Source organism: Seriola lalandi, unplaced genomic scaffold (assembly GCF_002814215.2).
Source record: "Seriola lalandi dorsalis isolate HSWRI2012SDOR001 ecotype SW California unplaced genomic scaffold, Sedor1 jcf7180002054279, whole genome shotgun sequence".
In the NCBI taxonomy this organism is placed as follows: Eukaryota; Metazoa; Chordata; class Actinopteri; order Carangiformes; family Carangidae; genus Seriola; species Seriola lalandi.
This window is the reverse complement of record NW_019524832.1, coordinates 485,178-507,677: the sequence shown is the minus strand read 5'-3', so window position 1 is coordinate 507,677 and position 22,500 is coordinate 485,178. Positions and strand designations below refer to the sequence as shown.

The 22,500-nt window shown below is 39.5% G+C and overlaps 2 protein-coding genes across 2 annotated transcripts in view; both read left to right on the top strand.

Annotated features, from left to right (window-relative positions):
* The window catches only part of tbr1b (T-box brain transcription factor 1b), a 4,591-nt gene extending 3,898 nt beyond the window's left edge, over positions 1-693 (top strand). The window contains exon 6 of the mRNA XM_023405569.2: positions 1-693. This exon is cut by the window's left edge and continues 864 nt beyond it. The gene's annotated coding sequence lies outside the window, so the exon portion shown is untranslated.
* Positions 694-3,321: 2,628 nt separating this feature from the next.
* Positions 3,322-22,500, top strand: part of slc4a10b (solute carrier family 4 member 10b) — a 23,732-nt gene continuing 4,553 nt past the window's right edge. Inside the window, exons 1-21 of the mRNA XM_023405595.2 lie at positions 3,322-3,451; positions 4,596-4,637; positions 5,016-5,189; positions 10,820-10,901; positions 13,016-13,168; positions 13,300-13,438; positions 13,891-14,051; positions 14,130-14,315; positions 15,600-15,685; positions 17,175-17,332; positions 17,512-17,599; positions 18,247-18,393; positions 18,516-18,619; positions 19,559-19,733; positions 19,914-20,047; positions 20,349-20,594; positions 20,756-20,861; positions 21,290-21,451; positions 21,717-21,830; positions 21,938-22,099; positions 22,231-22,482. Coding sequence (XP_023261363.1) covers positions 3,404-3,451; positions 4,596-4,637; positions 5,016-5,189; positions 10,820-10,901; positions 13,016-13,168; positions 13,300-13,438; positions 13,891-14,051; positions 14,130-14,315; positions 15,600-15,685; positions 17,175-17,332; positions 17,512-17,599; positions 18,247-18,393; positions 18,516-18,619; positions 19,559-19,733; positions 19,914-20,047; positions 20,349-20,594; positions 20,756-20,861; positions 21,290-21,451; positions 21,717-21,830; positions 21,938-22,099; positions 22,231-22,482 — 2,919 coding nt within the window. The 5' untranslated portion in view covers positions 3,322-3,403. The remainder of the gene's footprint in view (positions 3,452-4,595; positions 4,638-5,015; positions 5,190-10,819; positions 10,902-13,015; positions 13,169-13,299; positions 13,439-13,890; positions 14,052-14,129; positions 14,316-15,599; positions 15,686-17,174; positions 17,333-17,511; positions 17,600-18,246; positions 18,394-18,515; positions 18,620-19,558; positions 19,734-19,913; positions 20,048-20,348; positions 20,595-20,755; positions 20,862-21,289; positions 21,452-21,716; positions 21,831-21,937; positions 22,100-22,230; positions 22,483-22,500) is intronic.

Genomic DNA, 22,500 nt, shown 5'->3' with positions numbered 1-22,500 from the left:
TATCTATCTATCTATCTATCTATCTATCTATCTATCTATCTATCTATCTATCTATCTATCTATCTATCTATCTGTCTGTCTGTCTGTCTGTCTATCTATCTATCTATCGGTTCATCAACAATAAAAGAAAAAGATAATAAGAACTGCCACCTCCTCAGTTAATGGCCAAAGTGTAAATTCTTCCTCTACTGACTGTTCAGCCCTATCATGGGTTGGGCACTTTCTATTCACACTGTTAAATCAAAAATACAAACACTGTAATTATGAAAATAATGTACATACTACTGGACATTTGGTGATAGTGATTGGATGTACACAAAATAGATTAAATCTGATTAATTCTGTTAAGTAGCCTAAACTGTTAGTAAAAAAAGAAAAAGAAAAAAAAAGACATTGAGGATCTGTACATGAAATGTTCTTGTGTAGCATATACTGGCATAATAATCTCTGTCAGTGAAAAAAAAATCAAAAAACAATGTATTTTGTACTTTATCAAAGCTGTAGGCTACCAAAAGTTTATGACGATCACTGCTACATTCATGATACATGTGGTTAAAGAAGTTATAAATGTTGGTTAATGTAGACTTAGGGTCTTATTTATTTATTTATTCATTTCAGATGGTTATTTTTCATAGCCTGTACGCTCCGCTGTTGTGAAAATCTCTGTATCTGCTGTAACGTGATTGAAACATAATAAACGATGTTATCATCTGGACAAGTAAGAAATGTTTTATTCAGTATGAAAACCGACATACATTTGGTTATTTATCTTTAAAAAGGCAAAGAGTTTATATTTGGCAAATTTTCATGAACGCATCATTTTTCCACAAATACGAAGCGGTTGAATTATGCGGCCGTGAAACGGGTGATTAACGAGTTAATGATCCCAATCACACACTCACAAACTCTCTGAGGCTCCGCGAGACTTTTCCTTCAAATTGGAGAGCGTGCGAAGAAAACAGGCTACCGGTGGTTTCAATACAATTCAAATTCAATAATGAGGGACTTCACAAACGCACAGCAAAAAAGTTCAATCAAAGAGGGAAAAAAAATAATGCGAGATTAATAATGGGAAACACTGTGTACGGAGCGAGACTGTACAATGTCTATGATATCCTCCATAATTCAAAGTGATTCAAGTGGTATTTATTATTATTAATGATAACCCTGATGTCCCTACCTGACTGAATGGATCTGCCTATAGACTGACTCAACAATAATTTTGCTGCAGCAGCTGGTTAGAATGAATTTGGCATTTCCATAGTTTGCCAAGAAATTTAGGAGGGTGAAAACTTTTGTGTGTGTGTGCGTGTGTGTGGTCATATCTGAAAAACTGTGAAGTTGACAAGTTTTCTGTCCAACGTCTAAAGGAAGTGACACATGAAACGAAAGTCTCGATTGTGTGAAAATGTGCACAGACCCGCAGCAGCCGGGGGGTGGGGTGAGGGAACCAACAAGACGTGATTTTATAAAATATGTGGTGAAAGTGCGAAATCTTTTCAAATATAATTGATTGCACATTGATTGGTTAATTGCCGATTGAATCATTAAACCTCTGTTTATGCTCTGTCTTTTTTAATAGCGTAATTTGAAAAATGATTGAACACTGATACCAAATTAATGAAGTTAAGAATACATATAATTAAAGCTGACGCATAATAAAGTCAGTGTGCGCTTAATTGGAATTTCAGTGTGAAGGAGATGCTCACAGCTGTCGATAAGAGCTGTGCTATTTAGCTTGTCACAAAGAGTGTGTGTATGCGTGTGTGTGTGTGTGTGTGTGTGTGTGTGTGCACACGCTCACTCTGACAGGCAGCGATGGGCCTTCCCAGGGATAAACAGCAGATGGCGATAAATGAATGCAGGTCCTGTGATCGAGCAGCTCCTCAGTTTGTGGCTCGGGGATCTCGGGAGGTCAGAACAGTCCAGGGGCAGCTATGAGGAAGCGCACGGATTTTTTTAAATTACCATTTATTAATAATAACTTCTATTTATGTCTCAATTATAGAGCCTAACTGCGGTTTTCCTCTGGATTCAACCACACATGGATTGTGATTTACACCAGATGGCGGCACTTCACTATTATTAAAGGGATCCCTGCTGTTAACAGGACTCAGAACTGCGGTGCCAAATGTGTTTTCAACAGCAATCCCCAAGCTCTCATGAACACCACCAACAGGCTTGTAAACACACTCTCTGACAATAATAAAAAAAAAGTAAAACTATAAGAACTCACAAGTCAAGTCACAGTTCAAACACCAATGTGAAAATAACAAAAACATTTTTTTCATCTGCTGGCATAGGTGGCTGGAATACCTGCACTCAGTTGGACTAAATGAGATGTGTGTAGGCCTGGTCATCCTCAGGTTCAGTAACTTCAATACAATCCATGGGCACTTATTTGTCTTTCAACAATAATATAGCTATTGGTCCTCAGAGGGAGGTAGAGTAGGAAAGGTGGAAATGTGCCAACAACACAGCGACCACTGCCTTTGACGCTGGGGGTGAAAGGTGATCATTTAAAGACAATTTAAGACAATAATAAATGTCTCTCTCAGACTTAAAATTATGAAATCCTTTCACATCTCTAAGAATTTGGCCTTGATCCCTTTGCGTGCATTGCCCTGAGTTTCACTATTTTTATTCACAGAGATATTCTACATGCGGCTTTGATTTAGCAGTAATACAGCAGTAATACATCGTCAACACAGATCTATTGCTTTCCATACTTCGTTCATTTTAAGGTTGGAGGAAAATGCCTGAGAGGACTCAGATAGGTAGCTGTATCAGAGTCATACAAGTATTAATTTTATCCTTTAACACAAATCCCCGGAGAATTTGTAAAAAGTATTTGCAGTTGATTTTTTTTTATTTTAATTTTTTTAAATTAGTATCTAATAGTTTTCTGTGCCTGTTTTTTTTGGAGTTCGATTTCTATGAACTATGAGTGAGACACTGTGTGGAAAAGGAGAGTCGGGCTGCAGCTTTTTCTGCTAAAATAGTCCTCATGAGTAAGTCTATCCCCACTGAGTCACAATATGAAATATTTGTATAACCTGTAACATCAAATCGTTTGGAGAGAAACACGGTCTCTGCTGACTTCAGTAGCCTAATGTTTTCTGCCTTCATCATATGTCAGTCTTCATCCCCTCTGTCTGAAACAAAGGCTGAACATTTCAGGAGTGACGCGTCCACGTCAGCTATGCGCATATATTTATTTTTTTTATGAAGTGGGACAGCGTCTGAGAAGCGTTAATCATCTCCGAGCTGCTGAGCGACGCCAATTTAAACATGTGAGCGGCTGTGTGGTCGCTCAGTCACTGCCGCACCTGACAGGGATTTACACACAGCGTAGAGCTCTGCTCCATCCCTCTGCTGCCGTGAAGCGCTGAGAGAGAAGATCATGGACACCACGGACCAGGGTGCTCAGATAGAGCCGCTGCTGCCATCGGTAAAGAGCACTGATCTCTTGGGACAAATATTTACTTATGTAGATTAATATGTCAAGCTTAATCAGTGTGCTATATAGGGGTGGGGGGTGGAGAAATGTAAAAGATGCTCCAGGAGGCAGACGCAGAGTGTTAAAGTCAGTATCCTTCCACAGGTGATGCTACAGCTGCTCACTGTGGAGCTTTTACCCGCATAGCTCTAGATACTCACTCAACAGAAAATGACTTTGTCTTTTTAATCAAGAGCAATGACAGTGTGTCAGCTTTCAACATGCTGGTGCTGCAATATTGATTGAAATCTTATTCATTTAGTGAAGCCAAAATGTGAGTTCATCTTTAGAGGCATGATGAGAAAGTTACTTTCACTACCAGGAGGTAGGAGGTTTCAATGTGATGCAGAGTTTAACAGTAGAACATTTATGCTGTAGCAGTGATTGAGTGAGGTCCCATTATATTGTGCTATATAATTTTAAACAAATCGCTATTGTGACAGATGTCCTGTTAATATAGTAAATTCAGACAGAAGTGACCTTGTGTCATCTCCTCATGTAAATACACTTGGTTAGATTAAAGTTCATGTAAAATGCAGTAAATGTATCATGAGAGGATGCTGCTCTGTCATAGCTGCCCAAATGCAAACGGAGGCAGCTCACACACAGATATCCTCACAAAGTCAAGTGCTATTTTAACATTTTCTTTTGGAGAAATTCTTAGATCCAATCCAGATAAAAGAAAATAAAGTCTCTCAGGGGATGTTCTCAAAGAGAAGTATAGGCCCATTCCCATTGGTCTTTGCTGATCACTCTGGAGGAGATTTGTTGTCATTATCCATTTGCTGTTTACATCAAAACAGATTTTTCCATTTAGCCGATGGTTTTAGACTCACAGGCTTTTGGTACTACTTTAGTGGCTTTGGCTTCAAAATGTTGGGTCACAACGTGACCTCGAAAGTCATTTAAGAATTTAAAAATAACATTTCAGTGTTAATCTTTATCTGATGTAGAGAAAAATATGTTCAAATGTGAAAATGTTTTGGGTGGCTGATTCCTAAAGTTTGGAACTTTCTAGATTACACTGAATAAAACTGCTAAATATTCATGAACCTTCTACCTGTTGAACTAAAGTGATGTTTTTTTTATCTTTCAGGTGAATTCTTCCTTTGTCTCATCAGTTGGGCGTAGAAGTTTGGTGAGTTACATTCCCTAGATTTTATGGTTTCTGTTACCACAAGGATCAAAGTTAGAATTAAAAACTAATGTGCATTTGTTATTGCAATTGATTTTTCTTTGATCAAATTCTCAAGAGGGCAAGGGCAAGTAGAAGACAGGCTCACTGGTGGAGCTGCAGAAACAGTTCCCTTGGTGTGACCAAGTTGATTCAATTCTACATGACAAGCTTTTCTTTATCTTTACAGTATGGAGAGAGACAAGGCTCAGTATGAACCAGGCTTAGTCTTTGATAAGATGCTGCTGGGCAGCAGCACTGATGTCATAGCTATAATCTCGTGAGTCTGGTTGCTCTGTTGATAGATGCTCAATCACAAATTACTGCTGTTTGACACACCAGAAGGGCATCAGTATTTATCAGGCATGGTATGAACCAGGGCAGCAGGAATTTGCGCTGCAGAGCTCAGCTTTTAGACTGCGTTGCACTCCGACTAAACTGATAATGGAAAAAGACACAGAGGGAAAGCTCATGCATCCTGAAAATTCAGAGGCTCCTTGGCTCTTCAAATATCAGGTAGGACAAGACTTGACCCCTAGGGATCTTCACTGTTCTGACACGATGGAGTTAATATTCTAATTGTTGTGGTTAACAGAGGGGAAGGTGTATGCTTTCTCAGGTCAGAATTCCAGGACAGTTTCTATAGATATCGTTCTCTCTACTTGTCCAAAATGAGTAAAGCCTGATAAAACTGTGCAAAAGTAAAAAAGACCTTTTTCCTGCTGACCACAATTGATGTATCTTAAGAAGGAGGAAGGCAGGATAATTAAAGGAAGCAGATATTGAGTTTGACAAAATGAGGTTTTCAAAGCTGTAAAACACCTTAGATAGCAGCTCTGAAAAAAATAGGATTAACGTGTCCTCTTACAGGATGTTGAAGTTTATAGCAGAAATATTTAAGGATTACAGTGCATTCTGCGCCCCATGAAAGCCTGTGCAGTTCATGACATTGCTGCAACTGATGGCTCCAAAGTTGACACAGCTCTCTGTAGGGATCAGATCCAGGAATGTCCCACATCCTGTGATATCACTTCAGCTGCACAGCTAGCCAGTCCTTTAGCATGATTTTGATGGTGAGTAGTTGATCATTAGTCTAAAAAGCAGCAGTGGGCTTTAGTTTTGCCTGAGCTGTGAGTGGACCTATATACTTGTACTACACTGGAAACAAATTAAAGGAAAAGCCTCAAAAATGAGTGGGGAGACAGGGTGACAGTGCCCCCAACCATAGGGAATGAGGGATCAGTGAATGGTTTGATGAGTATGATGTGAATCAGATGCTGTGGCCTTCACAGTCACCAGTTCTCAACCAAATTGAACACCTGTGGGAGATTTTGGGTCAACATGTTAGCGCTCTCTACCCCCACCATCAAAACATCAAATAAAAAATATTTCCTGAAAGAATAGTGTTCATCTCTCAAGTGGAGTTTAGACAAGTAGAATCAATGCCAAGGAGCTTTAAAGCTGTATTGACAGCATGTGGTGGCCCAACACCATGCTAAGACACTTTATGTTGGTTTTCCTTTGATTTGTCACCTGTCTATATATACAACACTTTTCTTTGGATTCCTATTTTTCTTATATATCTTGACAATGTAGTTCATTGATCTGATCTAATTCAGATCAGAGACCATTTTTCACTCGGGTGTATGAAAATAGTATCAATCAATCAATCAATCAATCAATCAATAGTATCAATCTGCTATGGGTATGTTCCGACAGGTGTTAACATCCTTGTATCCATTTGTCCAGTCGACCCATTTAAACAGCACAAAAACATAAAACAGCTTAGTGTACGAGTCATGGCAGCCCCTTCAAGTGGATATCTGTTTTGAGAGGGCTTAACTGATTATGGTGCACTTATTCAAGAATATAGGGGTACAATATACAAGCTCTTCCCAAAAGGATGCATTTTAATTTATATTGAAGGTGCTGGATATTATACAATGTTTAAAATGTTACTATTGTGTGTCAGCACAGAACACAATTAATATAGGCTAATGTGGCTGGAGCTTTAGTAACAAATACTGGCAGTTTAATCTGAGCATGGATGTTGATCCATGCCCTGTGTATTTTTAGACAGATTATCAACATCAGCCAAGTGGCCTGGCCAGCCCATGTGGCACTGCAGATGTGACCAGCAGCGACCTTCACTATCAAAATGCTTTGATGGTCATCTGGTGGTCAAGATGGCTCAGGGAAAAGCTGGTAGCAAGCATTTGACAGGATAAAAATACCTACAGTAATAAGTGCTCTAAATCTGTTTGGTTCTATTGAGGAACAGCCAACCCTAAAAATTTAGCACATCTCACTTCAGCACTTAGTAAAGGCAGTTATGTGTTTGTTTTGCTTCCTGAATCCTAGCTGATGCTGGTTGGATTTGCAGTGAATGGCAGTGTCAAATGAGTTTTGCACTTAAGTCCATACTTCTGGCGCACTAATCAACACCAGCACAGTGCCCAGCTCTAATACGGAATCATGTGTTAATGTCATGTTAATGTTTATTCATCACACATCTCACAGATTGTTCTGTTCACATCACAGCAGTTATTTGATGAAAGCTTGTAATAGTAATATTGTAGCGTCCCTAAATAATGAAGCTACGGGTCTTGAGCTTATTTCAGCAGTACTTTATTCGTTCACTTAACACAGGCTACTGTAGGTCGTAGCCAACGCCAAAACAACAAACCCTTAATGCTTTCACCGTGTAATCTCAGCGCTTTTCACAACTTCAACAACTCCCGCCGTAGACTAGCTCTTGCTTCCCAGATAACAGCCACAACAACAACCTGTCCCCCACACTATCAGCCAATCACAGGTATGTTGTCTCACATCAATCACTGTCATAGGTTGTTGAGATAACTGACAGGCTTCACAGCCTCTAAGCATAACACACATTCACTGTCAACCTGTAAAATTATACAATTATGAGCCATTTCTACCTTAACTGCACTTAACATCCTTAACACAGTAACCTTATAACAGAACAGTTACATTAACATGTCACCCGGTCCGTTACAATATTCTTGATCTTATTATATGTATTTATTCATTGTTCACATTCTTAAGACTTCTCAGATCAAACACGTAAAAGTATACAATGTAACTAAAGGCTATAGTCTGTTGTCTGCAGTGGCAGCTGCTCAGTCTGTCAGTGGAACACTTAAGTCCAGAGAGAACTACTGGATTCTCATGACAAGTGGTAAAGACATTCATGGTCCATAGAGGATCAATCCCAAAGACTCTGGAGATCCTGAGTCAGATCACAGTTTCCCCATAGACCGTGTATAAAAATGAACGTAGCCTCCGTGAGATTATTTATTGGTTTGTTAAGAGCAGTTTTGGATGAGCTGCACCGCCGTCGCCATCTTGGTTGAGCTAGACTCCACCTGGGTGGGCCGTGTGAGGAGCAGAGACTTTGGTGCATGACGTTTTAATAACTGCCGCAAGCATTTACTCCCGTTAGCATCGTTAGCACAGCTGGGCGTCTGGACATCTTGCTCAAAAGCTAAACCATGGCTAATGCCTTTGCTGGCTAATTAACTATTAAACAAGCTAAGCTAACAAGCCAGGTATGGTGAGTGTAGACACCAAGATCTGCTCACTAGTGTTGACATAAATAAAATATATGTACTACAGTTTCACTCACCTCAAAAGGCAGGAGCAGATGTTCACGTTTGTCTTCAAGCTCGTCAAACCACAGTGTTTGTCCGATATTTCCATGAAAAATCTTCCAAACATCACAAACACGGCCGAGCGGTCATTGACTAGCCCTCGAGTTAGCTAAGGTGACGCCGGGTCGATAGCAAGCGTCTAGCCAACAGTGAGGCTCCCACCTGTCACTTAAAGTGGCCATGCATAACTTTAAGCGTTAATACCATTTAAATGGGTGAGTTATATAAAAATTCTCCCCTCGTACAGTTGTCATGAAGTGGGAAATTAGCTACAGAAACCAAAACCGTTCTGTGACAGGCTGTGAACTTGTACATTGCTGCTTTTGAGTTGGCCATTTTAATACGGCAGCCTATAAAGACTGACTCGCTTTTGGAGCCAACTTCAAGTTGCCAATCGAGTAACTGCAGTTTTTGGCACTTCCGTGCTAACTTCTGTTTTCAGCCTACGGATGCCCCGGAAGTTGTCGCTTGAGTTTCACGTGTCCAGTTAGCTTGTCATCTTAACATGTTGCTAAATTTTGCATGCTAGAATCAAAGGTTAGTGAAATGAGGGTAAAAGCAAAAGTTGAACGCAGTCAATTGGTCTACTGACTTGCCGGAGTCTTTCTTGTCATTGTGAAGTTGTAAGCCACGAAATCCCTGCAACCTGTGAAGAAATGATGGATAACCCCTTGTAAAACTTCAGATTGCTTTAACAATTCGGCTTGTGTACTGATAAAACAGACAAGATATAACATATTAATCAGTGGCTGGATTTTGTTCCCCTTGACAGAGCATGAGCGTATTTCCCAGAATGCTGAATTACTTTTTGAAGGAATAACATGGCATTTCCACTGGCAGCCCCATTGAACCAACTTAAAAGATATTAGAATACCACCTATCTCTTATTTTCTCATCCACCAAACAATTTTAATATTTTATAGTGTCATGAATTATAGCCACTAGCATGGCTCTAGACATTTACTTCTCCACTACTACTGTAAAGTTCAGCCTCTCAAGCTTTTAGAAATTACTTTCATAGCATCGTAGTAACCCAGATTTAAATGTTTTTGTATTCATTATTATTGTTATGATTAGCCTATTATAAGCCTCTTCATGTACCTCTGGAGTGGTTATGTCACCTTTGTCTGGTGCTCTCTTCAGCGTGGCCATTCACAGTTTATGGCTGTACAATTTAGCTGTGAATGTTCATGGTGAGTTGTGGTAGTATGTTCAGATTTGTAAAGGAATGTTGAAAAACTATAAAACTTTCATGATTAACCTACATTTGTTTTTTTTTGTTTTTTAAGAAAATAAGCACAAGCAGGTGTTGAAACTCTATCCTTGCATGTGCACCAGTAAATGACAAATAAACATTTCTCCTGGTTTTACCAATTCTCTCGTACCCCCTCCTCCCCCTCATATTCTTTCTCTGTGATTACATAAGCAGGCCAACATTCACACCACACAATGAGAGTCTAAGTCGTCTCCTGATATGGCAATGTTTGTCTCTCAGTCTGTCATGCTGCATTTCTCTTGTTGAGCAGTCAAAAAATTGTAGCTAGTTTTGGTAACTGCTCATTAACTGCTGTCACATGTGGAACGAGCAGCTTAGTGATGCTGTTGTACAGGAAGGTTCATAGGAAATGCTCAAACAGCTTTATGACATTTGCAGGGGTCATTCAGTATTCTCTTCTGTAATCTGACAAAAGCTCTGCACTGAGGATTATGCCTTTTTTTTCTTTTTTTTTTGCTCCCTGGTATTTCCACGTTTGAAGGTCTGTATGGACCAGTGCTGTTATCTTAATTTCAGCTGCAGTGAAAAAGTAAATTCATCATCATATCAACAATTCTATTTATTTTGGAATATACAATAGTTTAATGAATTGTTGTTATTAAATTTCTCCACCAGTTAAGAACAAATGTGGTGGTAGGGGTGGTAGAAGAAAGATTGCTAGTGATTTAAAATTTAAATTTTTTTTTTTTTTTGGCAACAATATAAAATAAGTAACAAGAAAAGAGCCACTTTAGAAAAATACTATCTTACTTTTTCTAACTTTTTCAAAATAAAGTCAAGCGATGATTCAACTTTTGAACTGAGGTTCCATTTACAACAAAGCACAGGTCACTGCAAAGGGAGCACCTTGAACAGCAGCAAAACTTTAATTGTAGGTGGGTAATTTATTGTTCCCATCATAAAAAGCTTTTGTTTGGACTAAGATACTCTTCAAGATGAGTTGTGCAATTAGTTTCCATGGAAACCATGCTATTCTGTGGGATAATGTGTTTGTTCATAATGCCCCCAACTGTGAGGGAACACCAAGTCAACAAACATTTTATCACATGTTATATTCAGAATACATCAGTATACTGGAAGTTATGTTGTATCATGATCCAGTTCCAGCTGTGTGCTTGATCAGAAACCGTATTGAATAGTGCTTATAATATCATTGTATAGAATATGTGATCGTGTGTGTTTATCAATGTGTCCAACAGAGGAACGACGATGAGGCTGTGGTGGACAGAGGAGGAGCACGGTCCCAACAGGGAACCAACTTTGAGCAGGAAGATCTTGAAGGTACCTTGACTGACACTGAACGCGTCAGGAACACAAAGAGCTTGAAGCACTAAAAGGCTGCTGCAGCTGAGTCCGCCCACTCTGTCCTCGCAACTGCTGCAGTCCTCTTGACAGCTTTTTCATAGTTAAAAGATAAGAGCAGAGTGGGAGGCAGAAACTGTGGGTGAGATGAATTCACATCAGTAATTTTATAAGCACTGAAAAACATGGATAATCACAACAAAGATACAAACAGTACCACTGAGTAACTTGAGTAAACTGCTCCCATCTGTATCTGCAGAGGGGCTGTCACGATATCACATTTACACTACACGATTATCATGGCCAAAAGAATTCACAATAACAATAATATTATTGCAACATCTATAGAAAATTAGTAAAAAAGACTTTAACTTTGTTTATTGAGTGTTTTGTCTCTTTTTTGGCAAATGAATTGGACTCAAATACAAGTGTAGGGAGTTGGCGAGAGAGTCCATAACCATAACTGTACAAAAGCATACAAAAAGAACAGTTACACTTAATGGATAGTGATATTGGCAACCGTATGAGTCTAACATCTGCCATCACAGTATTATTGGATATTATTAGCACAATAATCAACATTTTATTTATTTTTTAAAAATATAATCGTTATCATCAATAGCGGTATATTGCAACACCCCTAATCTGCAGACACAGATAGTGATGCGCAGCTATTGAGATGCTGAGATGAATTTGTTTTAGACGTGTAAGCGTTTGTAAAAAGAATTACACTGTGTGTGGCATTTCTTTAAAGAATGCAACTATATTAAACCCAAATTGAATGCACCAAAAATAAAATAAAAATTGAAAAGGTTTGATGTGTTTCAATAGCCAATACAGTGATTTTCTTTATTGACAATAAACAACATCCTATGTCCTGTGCATTGGTAGTGACGTGTTTTGGCTTTAAACTTCAAAAAGAAAAAGCCATACCTTAATTAATTACTTGTTTTATGCCTATGTCTAATATTTTGTTATAGCTGTAGCAGTCATACTGGAGAGCACTGTATATACTCTATGTGGTTGTTTGAATCCTCGTATCATACTGGAGTGAGCTGAGTGGGTTGACTTATGACTGCAGAAAAAGATACACTCTCGCTTCTTTTTCTCTCCATCTCGCTCACACAGTCTCAAACACAAACACAGTTGTGCAAGGCATTTAAATTGTAAAAACAAAGGATACACAAATTAGCAACCAGGCAACGCAATTTCACACAGCTGCAGGCTGTGCACATAACCAAGATAATTTACAAACAAAGACACAAACACAAATCCCTGACTAGATAATTGCAACATTTTGCACATCATTTATTTGATCTGTAAATTCACACTTTCATTGTCATGGAAATACAGTATATACAGTAGTTCCTTTACTATAGTTTATATACTGTCATCTTAAATGCCTCTGCTGACCAAGAATACTAATACTACTTATTACTATACTATACTTTTGTCTGTAGAGTTCATGAAATGCCCTTTTCTTTTTACTGGGGACAGGTTTATTTACAATGTAGATGTGGATTATTATGGCTTGTTCCTGTTCCTGTTTCCATTGTTTTTTAGTTAAGAAGTCAATATTAAATGTCTTCTTACGGAATCTTCCCAAATCTTCTTTGAAAACCTTAAAATTATAATAAAATAAAAGTTCTTTGTCATTAAACAGAACCAAACATCACTAGCAGAAAACCCTTCAATTACTTCATTTTCATGTCAACAAGGTAATTCTGACAAAGTTTTCATTGTACAGCTATAACAGGTGGTGTATAAACTGACACTCAGCGTGGTATGATAAATTATATAGTAGCAGTAAGCATCACATTATCACATATTATCTGTTCAGCAATGCACTTCATTAAAGTAAAATCACACAGGATGAAGCAGAAACCCGTGGTGAATAATAAAAAAGCTTAATAGAGTAATGCAAAGACGTAGTGCTTAACCATGATCAGTGAAATCCTAATAATTATCTGTAAAGCTTCTGAGAACACACACACACACACACACACACACACACACACACACACACACACACACACACACACACCTCAAGATAGTTGCCTTCTTTAACTGTTGTGGGACTTTTCCCCATGCAGGCCACAGGACTCTCTACATTGGGGTCCATGTCCCCTTGGGCAGTACCAGGCACCGCAGCCATCGCAGGCACCGTCACCATGGAAACAAGCACAGGAGGAAGAGCAGGGACCGGGCCCTCACCTTGGTTGAGGGTAGAGAGTCTCCTGTTTATGGTATTGGCCACAATCATGAACTTGTATGCATTATAGCATAGAAACATATTTCTTTCTACCTCATGTGATCTTAAGCTATTTGATATGATCATTTCAGTTTTGACCACTCATGCAATTCCTTATGTTCCCAGACACTCCCTCACAGAGAGTGCAGTTCCTGCTGGGAACTGAGGATGATGATGAGGAGCATATTCCTCATGACCTCTTCACAGAGATGGATGAGATCTGTGTGAGGGATGGAGAGGATTCTGAGTGGAGGGAAAGTGCCAGGTACTGTTAGACTGTCAAGTCACTGACATAGCATTTACACACAATCATGACCCACATGTCATTACTGAAAGCTGTGATTGAATGGACCTGTCATGTGGGTGATCCCACTTATACTGATGAGAGCTGTAGCTGTGTGTCTCATGTTTGTGTTTCCATTACGTTAAGTAATTGCATTTCACTGTTGCATAGAGGAATTCACTTCATGTTACTCTTTTTTTTGTTTGATTCTTGTCAGCTTTAATAAAGCTGTAAAATATATTCATTATGTGAATTATGGTCTTCCGTTGAAATGGTAAATCAGACATATTTTATTTACAGCGATACCCTGATGAGAAGCAATAAGGAAAGTGGGACCCTGAACGAATGCGTGTTGTTGTTACAGCTATAACAGATTGACGGCCAGTTTGCCGTCTGCTGGTCTCTCCTTACTGGAACTCACACTGCTGTTTCAGGTGGCTGAAGTTTGAAGAGGATGTTGAAGATGGAGGAGAGCGATGGAGTAAACCCTACGTAGCCACTCTTTCTCTACACAGTCTGTTTGAGCTGCGAAGCTGCATCATCAACAGCACTGTGCTGCTTGACATGAGAGCCAATACCATTGAAGAGATTGCAGGTAATTACAGCAACACGGAAGTTTCTCACTTAGATCCCTGACACATGAATGCAAGTAGCCTGTCTGTGTTTCCCTTAGACATGGTCTTGGACCACCAGGAGTTATACTCACCACTGGGGGATGAGCTCAGACAGAAAGTGCGGGAAACACTGTTGAAGCAGCACCATCACCAGAACCAGAAGAAGCTTGCTAACCGGCTACCAATTGTACGCTCTTTTGCTGACATTAGTCGTCGGACGTCGGAGCTCCACCTGGACAAGAATGGTGAGAAAACCAGAGAGTTGAGATTCTGTCCTCTGTTGCAGTAGTCCTCAACCTTGGGCCTTGGAACCTCTAAAAAGGGGTTGCAAGATCATCAAGACATCTGAGGGGCCATGAGATAGGAGATAGGAAAGCAGAAAAAAACATGTTTATCAAACTTTTTTCCTGTATGTTATTGAACAAGTTTACTTTTTCAAGTCTCTAAATAATTAATTAAATTACTCTCAGATGGAGGAATCAGTCATCAGTTGAACTGGTCACCACCTGTTGATGTACCATATGCAAACTGTGAGAAGGGATCCTATATAGACATAACTTTGTTTTAAGGGGTCGCAAGTCCCAAATTTTGTACCCATTGCTTTATTGGATTTTGTGTTGAATCTGGTCAGTAGTATTGAAGTGTGGATACTTTATAAATGTGCAATATGTGTATGTGTCTTATATGCATATGGGCTTAACTTGCGTATGTTCCATCCACCATCTGCCCACCCACCTGCCACAGCCCCACTGAAATCAACAGGTGCTGATTTACACAGCCTGCACTTGCCCCCACCAGCTCATACTTAAAAACATATTCTAGAGGGCAGTATTCTCATGGTTTGTGTTGATATTGGCAATTCAAAATAGGTTGTTTTTGTTAGGTTGAATTAAGGTTGATTAAAAAACAATGTTCAGAAGTACATTCTATAAATATACAAATTTTTTTGTTATTGATCTTCACAGTACAAGAGCTGTTTGGTTGCATTCTGGGATAAATTTAGACCAGGACTGACTCATAATTGGAAGCATTTCTTGCCCATATCATTGCCAACTCCATTTTACAAGCTTCAGGTCTGCCAGAATTCCACATGACAAAATTAGGTGTGCAGAGCACACCAAACTGTTTGTTAAATCCTTCTTTTATGCAATATAATTTCCCTAGTGTGGCATTTTAAAGCTAATTTCAAATCAATGACAAACTGATAAACTTCACTTCATGCTTTGTGAGCATATTAAACACTATAATTAGTGTTAATTTTTTTCCCCGCTTGTTTAATGAATACAGAAATTAGGCCAGACCTGTCAGCCGGCTTGGCAGTAATCATGTTACCATGAGCCTGGATTTTTTGAGACAACAGCGGTGATGAAAATCTTTTATCCAGAGAAACACTGGTAGAACCTGGCCTCCACGATCTGTGTGTGATCCTTTCTGTTGTTTTCCTTTCTAGAGGTATTTACAGAAATCATTTCTGCTTTGTCGGGACACTTTTAGTGTTGAGTTATAACTCTCTTATCTGGATCATCCAGGTCAGATGTCGTCCTCACAGTCTCAGTTAGCGGGTGCGGACGGCAAAGGAGACAGTAGAGAGAACAGTTCAGTTGACTTCAGTAAGGTATGGTACAAAGCTTGTACAGCTTGTTGTCCTGTTTAATTGTGTGTTTCACCTGTTTGTATGTTTCAAACAATGAACAGCAGGTCTCGGTCTTTTTTAATGGACAGGTCATCTAGTCAGGGATTAGGATTATAACCATGTTAAATATTCTAAAAGTCATTCAGTACTGATGATAATCACATGACAACTACACACAGCAAAGACAAAGATAAAATCCTTGTTGAAACCTTTTGCATAATGTATATGAGTTTAACCTTTTATCTGGGTCAGATTTTGAACTGTTTCATGTACTTTAGCCTGTTTAGTGAAACAGTTATAAAACGTGCACTGCCTATAAGGAATGTATTTTTTTAACAGTTGAAATGAATGTCAATCCATAGTAGTTTTTTGTATACATACAGACAGGTGACAAATTAAAGGAAAAAACGAATAAAGAGTCTTAGTTAGGTGTTGGGCCACTACGTGCCACCAGAACAGCGTCAGTGCACCTTGGCATTGAGTCTACAAGTCTCTGGGACTCTTCTGGAGGGATAAACACCATTCCATTCTTCCAAAAGATCCACCCTCATTTAGTGTTTTGATGATGGTGGCGGGGAGCGCTGTCTAACACGTCGTCCCAAAATCTCCCGCAGGCATTCAATCAGGTTGAGATCTGGTGACACAAAGTCCATGGCATGTGATTGCATGTGAATTTTCATACTCATCAAACCGTTCACTGACACCACATGCCCAATGGAAGGGAGTATTTTTCTTACAATTTATACTGTACATTCCTGATATTTTTTTAATTGACACACATGGGAAAATAATCAGTTTTAACTATGAAACTTTCAAAATTAGCACTATGCCAGAGTTGATGTAAGTGATGACCCATCAAAGTATCAAAGCAATTATTTTGTATAGATCTAGTTCCCCCAGAGCTGTATGAACAAACAACACTCCAGTCAACACTTGTTATCTCCACATAATTATCTCAAAAAATCAACACGTTCAATATACAGAGATTTCCTGTTCAGTGCAGTCCCGCTGCATTTAAGAGTGAAAAGCAGATATACTATAAGAGGATCAGTGTCTTAGTCAGGGTCAGCTTTTACACACTTATAGGCATCATATTTATAGGAAATGAAAGATACCTCATCTTCAAATCAAATATTACGCAATAGGTTGAGCTAATAGCTACATTTCAATAATCTTTTGTAATATTTAATTGTAACACTTATATGAATTGTTCTATGACACATAAAGCCTGGACAGCTGGACTATATTTAGATGACAATCCAGAGAAATCATTGCATTTATGGCTTAATGTGTGGATAAACAGTAAAAAATAATGGCATATTTATAGATTGCACTTTCAAATGTGAATGATTTGTTTTTACTTGTCAAAGCATGCTCTCTGTCAAAGCCGCTTAAACCATAAGATAACTGGAAAGGGTGTTGGGGACTTTTATATGATACTCTAATCAGTGTATTGTGTGTCCTCTTTCAGATAGACCTTCATTTCATGAAGAAGATCCCGGCGGGAGCTGAAGCCTGTAATGTGTTAGTGGGAGAGCTAGAATGTCTGAACAAGCCTGTGGTGGCGTTTGTCCGCCTTTCACCAGCAGTTCTGCTCAACGGGCTGGCTGAAGTCCCCATCGCCACAAGGTTAATACAGGCTGATACTGTAACACCCGCTCGACCTCCTCTGCTAATATCTCTTATTAACCCCGCTGACCCATTTATGACCTTTATAGTAAATATGCTGTTATGGTGGTTGAGATTCAATTTTGATTTGATAATGCTTTTAAAAATAGGACAGTTCAAAGATCTTTTTTTGCCTTTAGGTTTCTGTTTATTCTCTTGGGGCCCTCGGGTAGAGCGCCTCAATATCATGAGATTGGAAGATCCATTGCAACACTTATGACAGATGAGGTAAAAATTCCTCACCGAACCCCTTATTTCCAATCAACATCCTATGGATTTTTTTAAATTTTTTATACACAAATGTTTTCAAAAGGAGGGTGGATTGGTTTCAATGTCAACCAGATGTCGAACTCAGATTTTCTGCAGGCACTTTGCATAAATTCACAGTCCAGCAGAGCTCAACAAATTACTGAAGTGATGGAACATTTCTCAGCATGAAACACAGCTCAGAGCTTCTATGACATGCTTTTGGCCATTAGTCAGTCATCATATCCTCCTTTTTTGTCTGGGATTTAGGCTGCCATCCATCACTGAGGAAAAGATGGGCTTTATTATACACTCTTTGGAATGAGTAGATTTGAGGAATGAGATTTGACAATTTTTCAGCAAGCAAGTGATTAATACTGTCTCACAGTGAGTAAGTCCCAGGTTTTAGTGTCCTAGCCTTGCTTATGTCTGTACAGAGTTTGTATAGTGTGTTCAACACATGTTTATATGGACTTAAGTTGACTAGAGACACTGTGAATTCATGGTTGAAGTTGGCAGACATCAAACATCGAAGTATATATGCTTCAAATGTAATAGGACTTGTGAGGCTTGCATACAGTGCAATGCACATGCACATACAAAAGCCCAACCTACCTTTCTGTTTCCAGGTTTTCCATGATGTTGCCTATAAAGCTAAAGACCGGAATGATCTGATCGCTGGGGTCGATGAATTCCTCGATCAAGTGACAGTCCTGCCCCCAGGCGAGTGGGACCCATCCATACGGATAGAGCCACCAAAGAATGTACCATCACAGGTTAGTAGGACTTCAGTTAGCTGGTTACCTTCTTTTCTTCTGGTTTAGATTTCTGTAACATGCCAACTTTAACAATCTGTACTTGAAAAAAGAACTAACTTGCTGTGCACTTTGTGAAACAGGAGAAGAGGAAGAAAAGTAACATTTTACCTAACGGATTAGTAGAGGGTGAGGAGGAAGAGGAGCACGATGGCCATGGTGGTCCAGAACTGGAACGCACTGGAAGGTGGGGGAGTCACAAAGGGAAGGACAATGTGCAGTATTTGTGTTGAAATTCTGATCTGATCAGTAGAATAGCATAAAGTCTATAAACAGAAGTAAAGAAATATTATTTTAAGTAACCTCATACTAAACTGCAAATATGCAGTGCTGATGTACTACACCATGCAACCTACTCTCTACAGTCACTACTCTCCTGCAGAGAATTGATTTACATCTCAACTCAGCCTCCTGAGCTTCACACTGCAATACATTTATTTTGTTGTGATTTGTAATATATAAAGAAGAAGCAGTGCTGCTAAATAGGATATGAGATTTTGTTGTTTGTTTGCTCCTTCAACTGAGTTATTTTGTAAAATATTGGCATTTTTTTGAGTGTTTAGAGCTTTTACTTAGGTGTTCAACATGAAATATAGTCATTTGGCATTGGGTTCTATATATTGCCTGGAAATGTGGATAAAATTTAAGTAAATTAATGTGCTTCAAGGTTTATTTGACACTACTCTTTACTTACTGCAGGTTTTCTGCATTGGACAAAACAAAAAACAAAAATCAAGCCCATAAAACTGAAAAACACCACTTTTCTGCAGACTCTATGCTGTAATACTCATCGTCTATTTCTGGGTAAACATGGTCTGTAGTTGTAGTCATAAAGTGGTTTCCATAGAAACATCCTGCCTTGAGCTCTCTATTTGCAACTAGCCTGCTGTAGTACAGGGAAAATCACACTAAACCATACTCACAGTTGAACACTGGGAAGGGGGCGGTAGAAGAAAGGGAAGTTAAGGAAACCGAAAAAAAAATCTTGCACACTTTTAAAAGAAAACGCTGAATACTGAACAACTTAACTTCTTTTGTTGCTGGAGAGAATCGTTTATGCTTTGAAAATGAAAATTTCACAAGTCAATTAGCAACACAAGTAGCAAATTTCTCTTTATATTCCCAGGTGGTTTGGTGGTCTCATTCTGGACATCAAGCGAAAGGCACCCCACTACCTGTCCGACTATACTGATGCGTTTAGTTTGCAGTGCGTGGCCTCCTTCCTGTTCCTCTACTGTGCCTGCATGTCCCCTGTCATCACCTTTGGAGGACTACTGGGCGAGGCAACAGAAGGACGCATAGTAAATCACCTGCTCTTTCCTCTAAATGTTCACAGCTTTCTGCCAAGACTAGTTGTACACTGCTGTGCACTGTGCTAGCCCTTCAGATCATAAACCAGGAAACAGCTGCAGTTCAGTATGATAAAGCCTTTGAAGGTAACTTTCATTCGGTAATCTTTCTGTCCTCTTTCCATTTTCCAGAGTGCAATTGAGTCGTTGTTTGGAGCCTCGTTGACTGGAATAGCCTATTCCCTATTTGCTGGGCAGCCCCTTACCATCCTGGGCAGCACAGGGCCAGTGCTTGTATTTGAAAAGATTTTGTTCAAATTCTGCAAGTACGTTTCGATTTAATGTGACTGCACATATAAATCATTCACTAAAGGACCAGTGAACTCGGATCATTGCATCATTTTGTGATTACATGTCCGATGCTTATCAGATTGCTGCTGGATAAATTTTGTGAACATCAATGTACCATCTCCCAAACATCTGGCCTTCTATAGATCATTTATTGCATCACATTTCATTGTGTTAATGACTTTCTTCAATCTGCCACATTGCAAATACTAAATAATCAATATATGATGTGATTTGATATGTTCCACAATGATTGCTTCCCTTTTTATCTCCACATAGGGAATATGGCTTATCCTATCTGTCACTGAGAGCCTGTATTGGTCTGTGGACAGCTTTCCTCTGTATTGTGCTGGTGGCCACAGATGCAAGTTCCCTCGTTTGTTACATCACGCGGTTTACAGAGGAAGCCTTCGCCTCTCTCATCTGCATCATCTTTATTTACGAAGCCTTGGAGAAACTTATTCACTTGGGCGAACACTATCCCTTTAACAAGAACAACAACCTGGACAAACTCAGCATGTACTCGTATGTGCACATTAATTCTCAAACGGGCTATACTGTTTTAAAATAGTAAAAAAAAAAAGAAAGAAAAAAGAATGATTACTGAGTACATTTCTTGGAGGTACAGTAAATCCCTGACAGATAAGGGATTATTTAGTCACCCAGATGTTCATGTGCTTCCACAGATGTTCATGCGTTGAGCCTTCTGACCCCACCAATGGCACCCTGAAGTATTGGGAGATCAACAACGTCACTGCCTCAGAAATCTACTGGGAAGCGCTGGAGGTCAAGGTACTAGACACGCCTTCAGTATAAAAACAAAATGAAACAAACAGACAAACAAACCAAAAAAAAACAATAGGACAATAGGAATCTGTCATTCATCCATGGAGTTTTAAATGCACACAACAGCAGGGATGATTAAATTACACAAAGACAGACTGAAAAGAATACATTTAGGTTTTTCCACCTTAAAGTGGCATGCTCTCCCAGATAGAGCTCAACAGAGGAGATTAAGGGCATGTGGGCTGGATTATATTGGATTACTCATTGCAAATCACTCTAAAAGCACATTTTTTTGGTACTTCGTTAAGTTTGTTTTTTTTGGCGGCCATGGATGCTCATAAACCCCTGTTTGTGGAAGCCTGGAATCTGCTGAAGCTGGTGTATTGCTAATCATATGATTACCCTGAATAACTGCCCTCTACCTGTTGTTGCAGGACTGTATTGAAAAGCGAGGCGAGTTTGTGGGCAGCGCCTGTGGCCCGGATGGACCCTATGTTCCTGATGTCCTCTTCTGGTGTGTCATTCTCTTTTTTTCTACTGTCTTCATGTCCGCCTTCCTCAAGGAGTTCAAGTTCAGCAATTACTTTCCCACAAAGGTACGGTGCATCCTTCATGATCTTCACATTATTGTGTTTAAATGTTCCAAGCATGATGACAAGGCTTCATTTTCTGCCAAACAGGGCTTTGGTCATGCAGTATGGTGCAGTGGTACACTCTAGTGGTGTGATGTGGGTACTGCGTGATAGAAGGAAAATTGACAATGAAGAGTCCAGTTTGCTGCAACCTTTTTGTTTGAGTTTACATTAGGTAAAATAAAGGAAACTGTATTAATGAAGAGCATTTTGAATCATTTTTCATCAGGTGAGGTCCATCATCAGCGACTTTGCTGTTTTCTTCGCCATCCTTACAATGGTCTTAATCGACTACGCCTTAGGGATTCCCTCTCCAAAACTAAAGGTTCCCAGTGTGTTTAAGGTAAGAAATTGTTTGTCAGATTTGATTTTACAAATTGCTAAGTTACATCATCATTTTTCAACAATCTACTACTTAGGTCAAACCAACTAAAATAATTTTTTTATAAGCCAACCAGAGATGATCGAGGTTGGTACATCAACCCACTGGGGCCCAACCCCTGGTGGACGGCAGTCATAACGGTGCTCCCAGCTCTGCTTTGTACCATCCTCATCTTCATGGACCAGCAAATCACAGCCGTCATCATCAACAGGAAGGAGCACAAACTCAAGGTACATTCCTGTCCCAGCTTTGAACTCTGGCAGTAGACTGCATTAGTAAGATGGCTGGTATAGTGTCTTGCCGAAAGTACATCAGAATTACACATTTTCAACTTCATGCGCTGGTCTTTTCTCCCCCTCAGAAAGGCTGTGGGTACCACCTGGATCTGTTCATGGTGGGGGTGATGCTTGGTGTGTGCTCTTTGATGGGGTTGCCGTGGTTCGTAGCAGCCACCGTCCTCTCCATCACTCACGTCAACAGCCTGAAGCTTGAGTCAGAGTGCTCAGCTCCTGGTGAGCAGCCCAAGTTCCTCGGCATCAGAGAGCAACGCTTTACTGGCCTCATGATCTTCACCCTCATGGGCAGTTCTGTCTTCATGACATCTGTGCTGAAGGTCAGTCACATTTTCTTT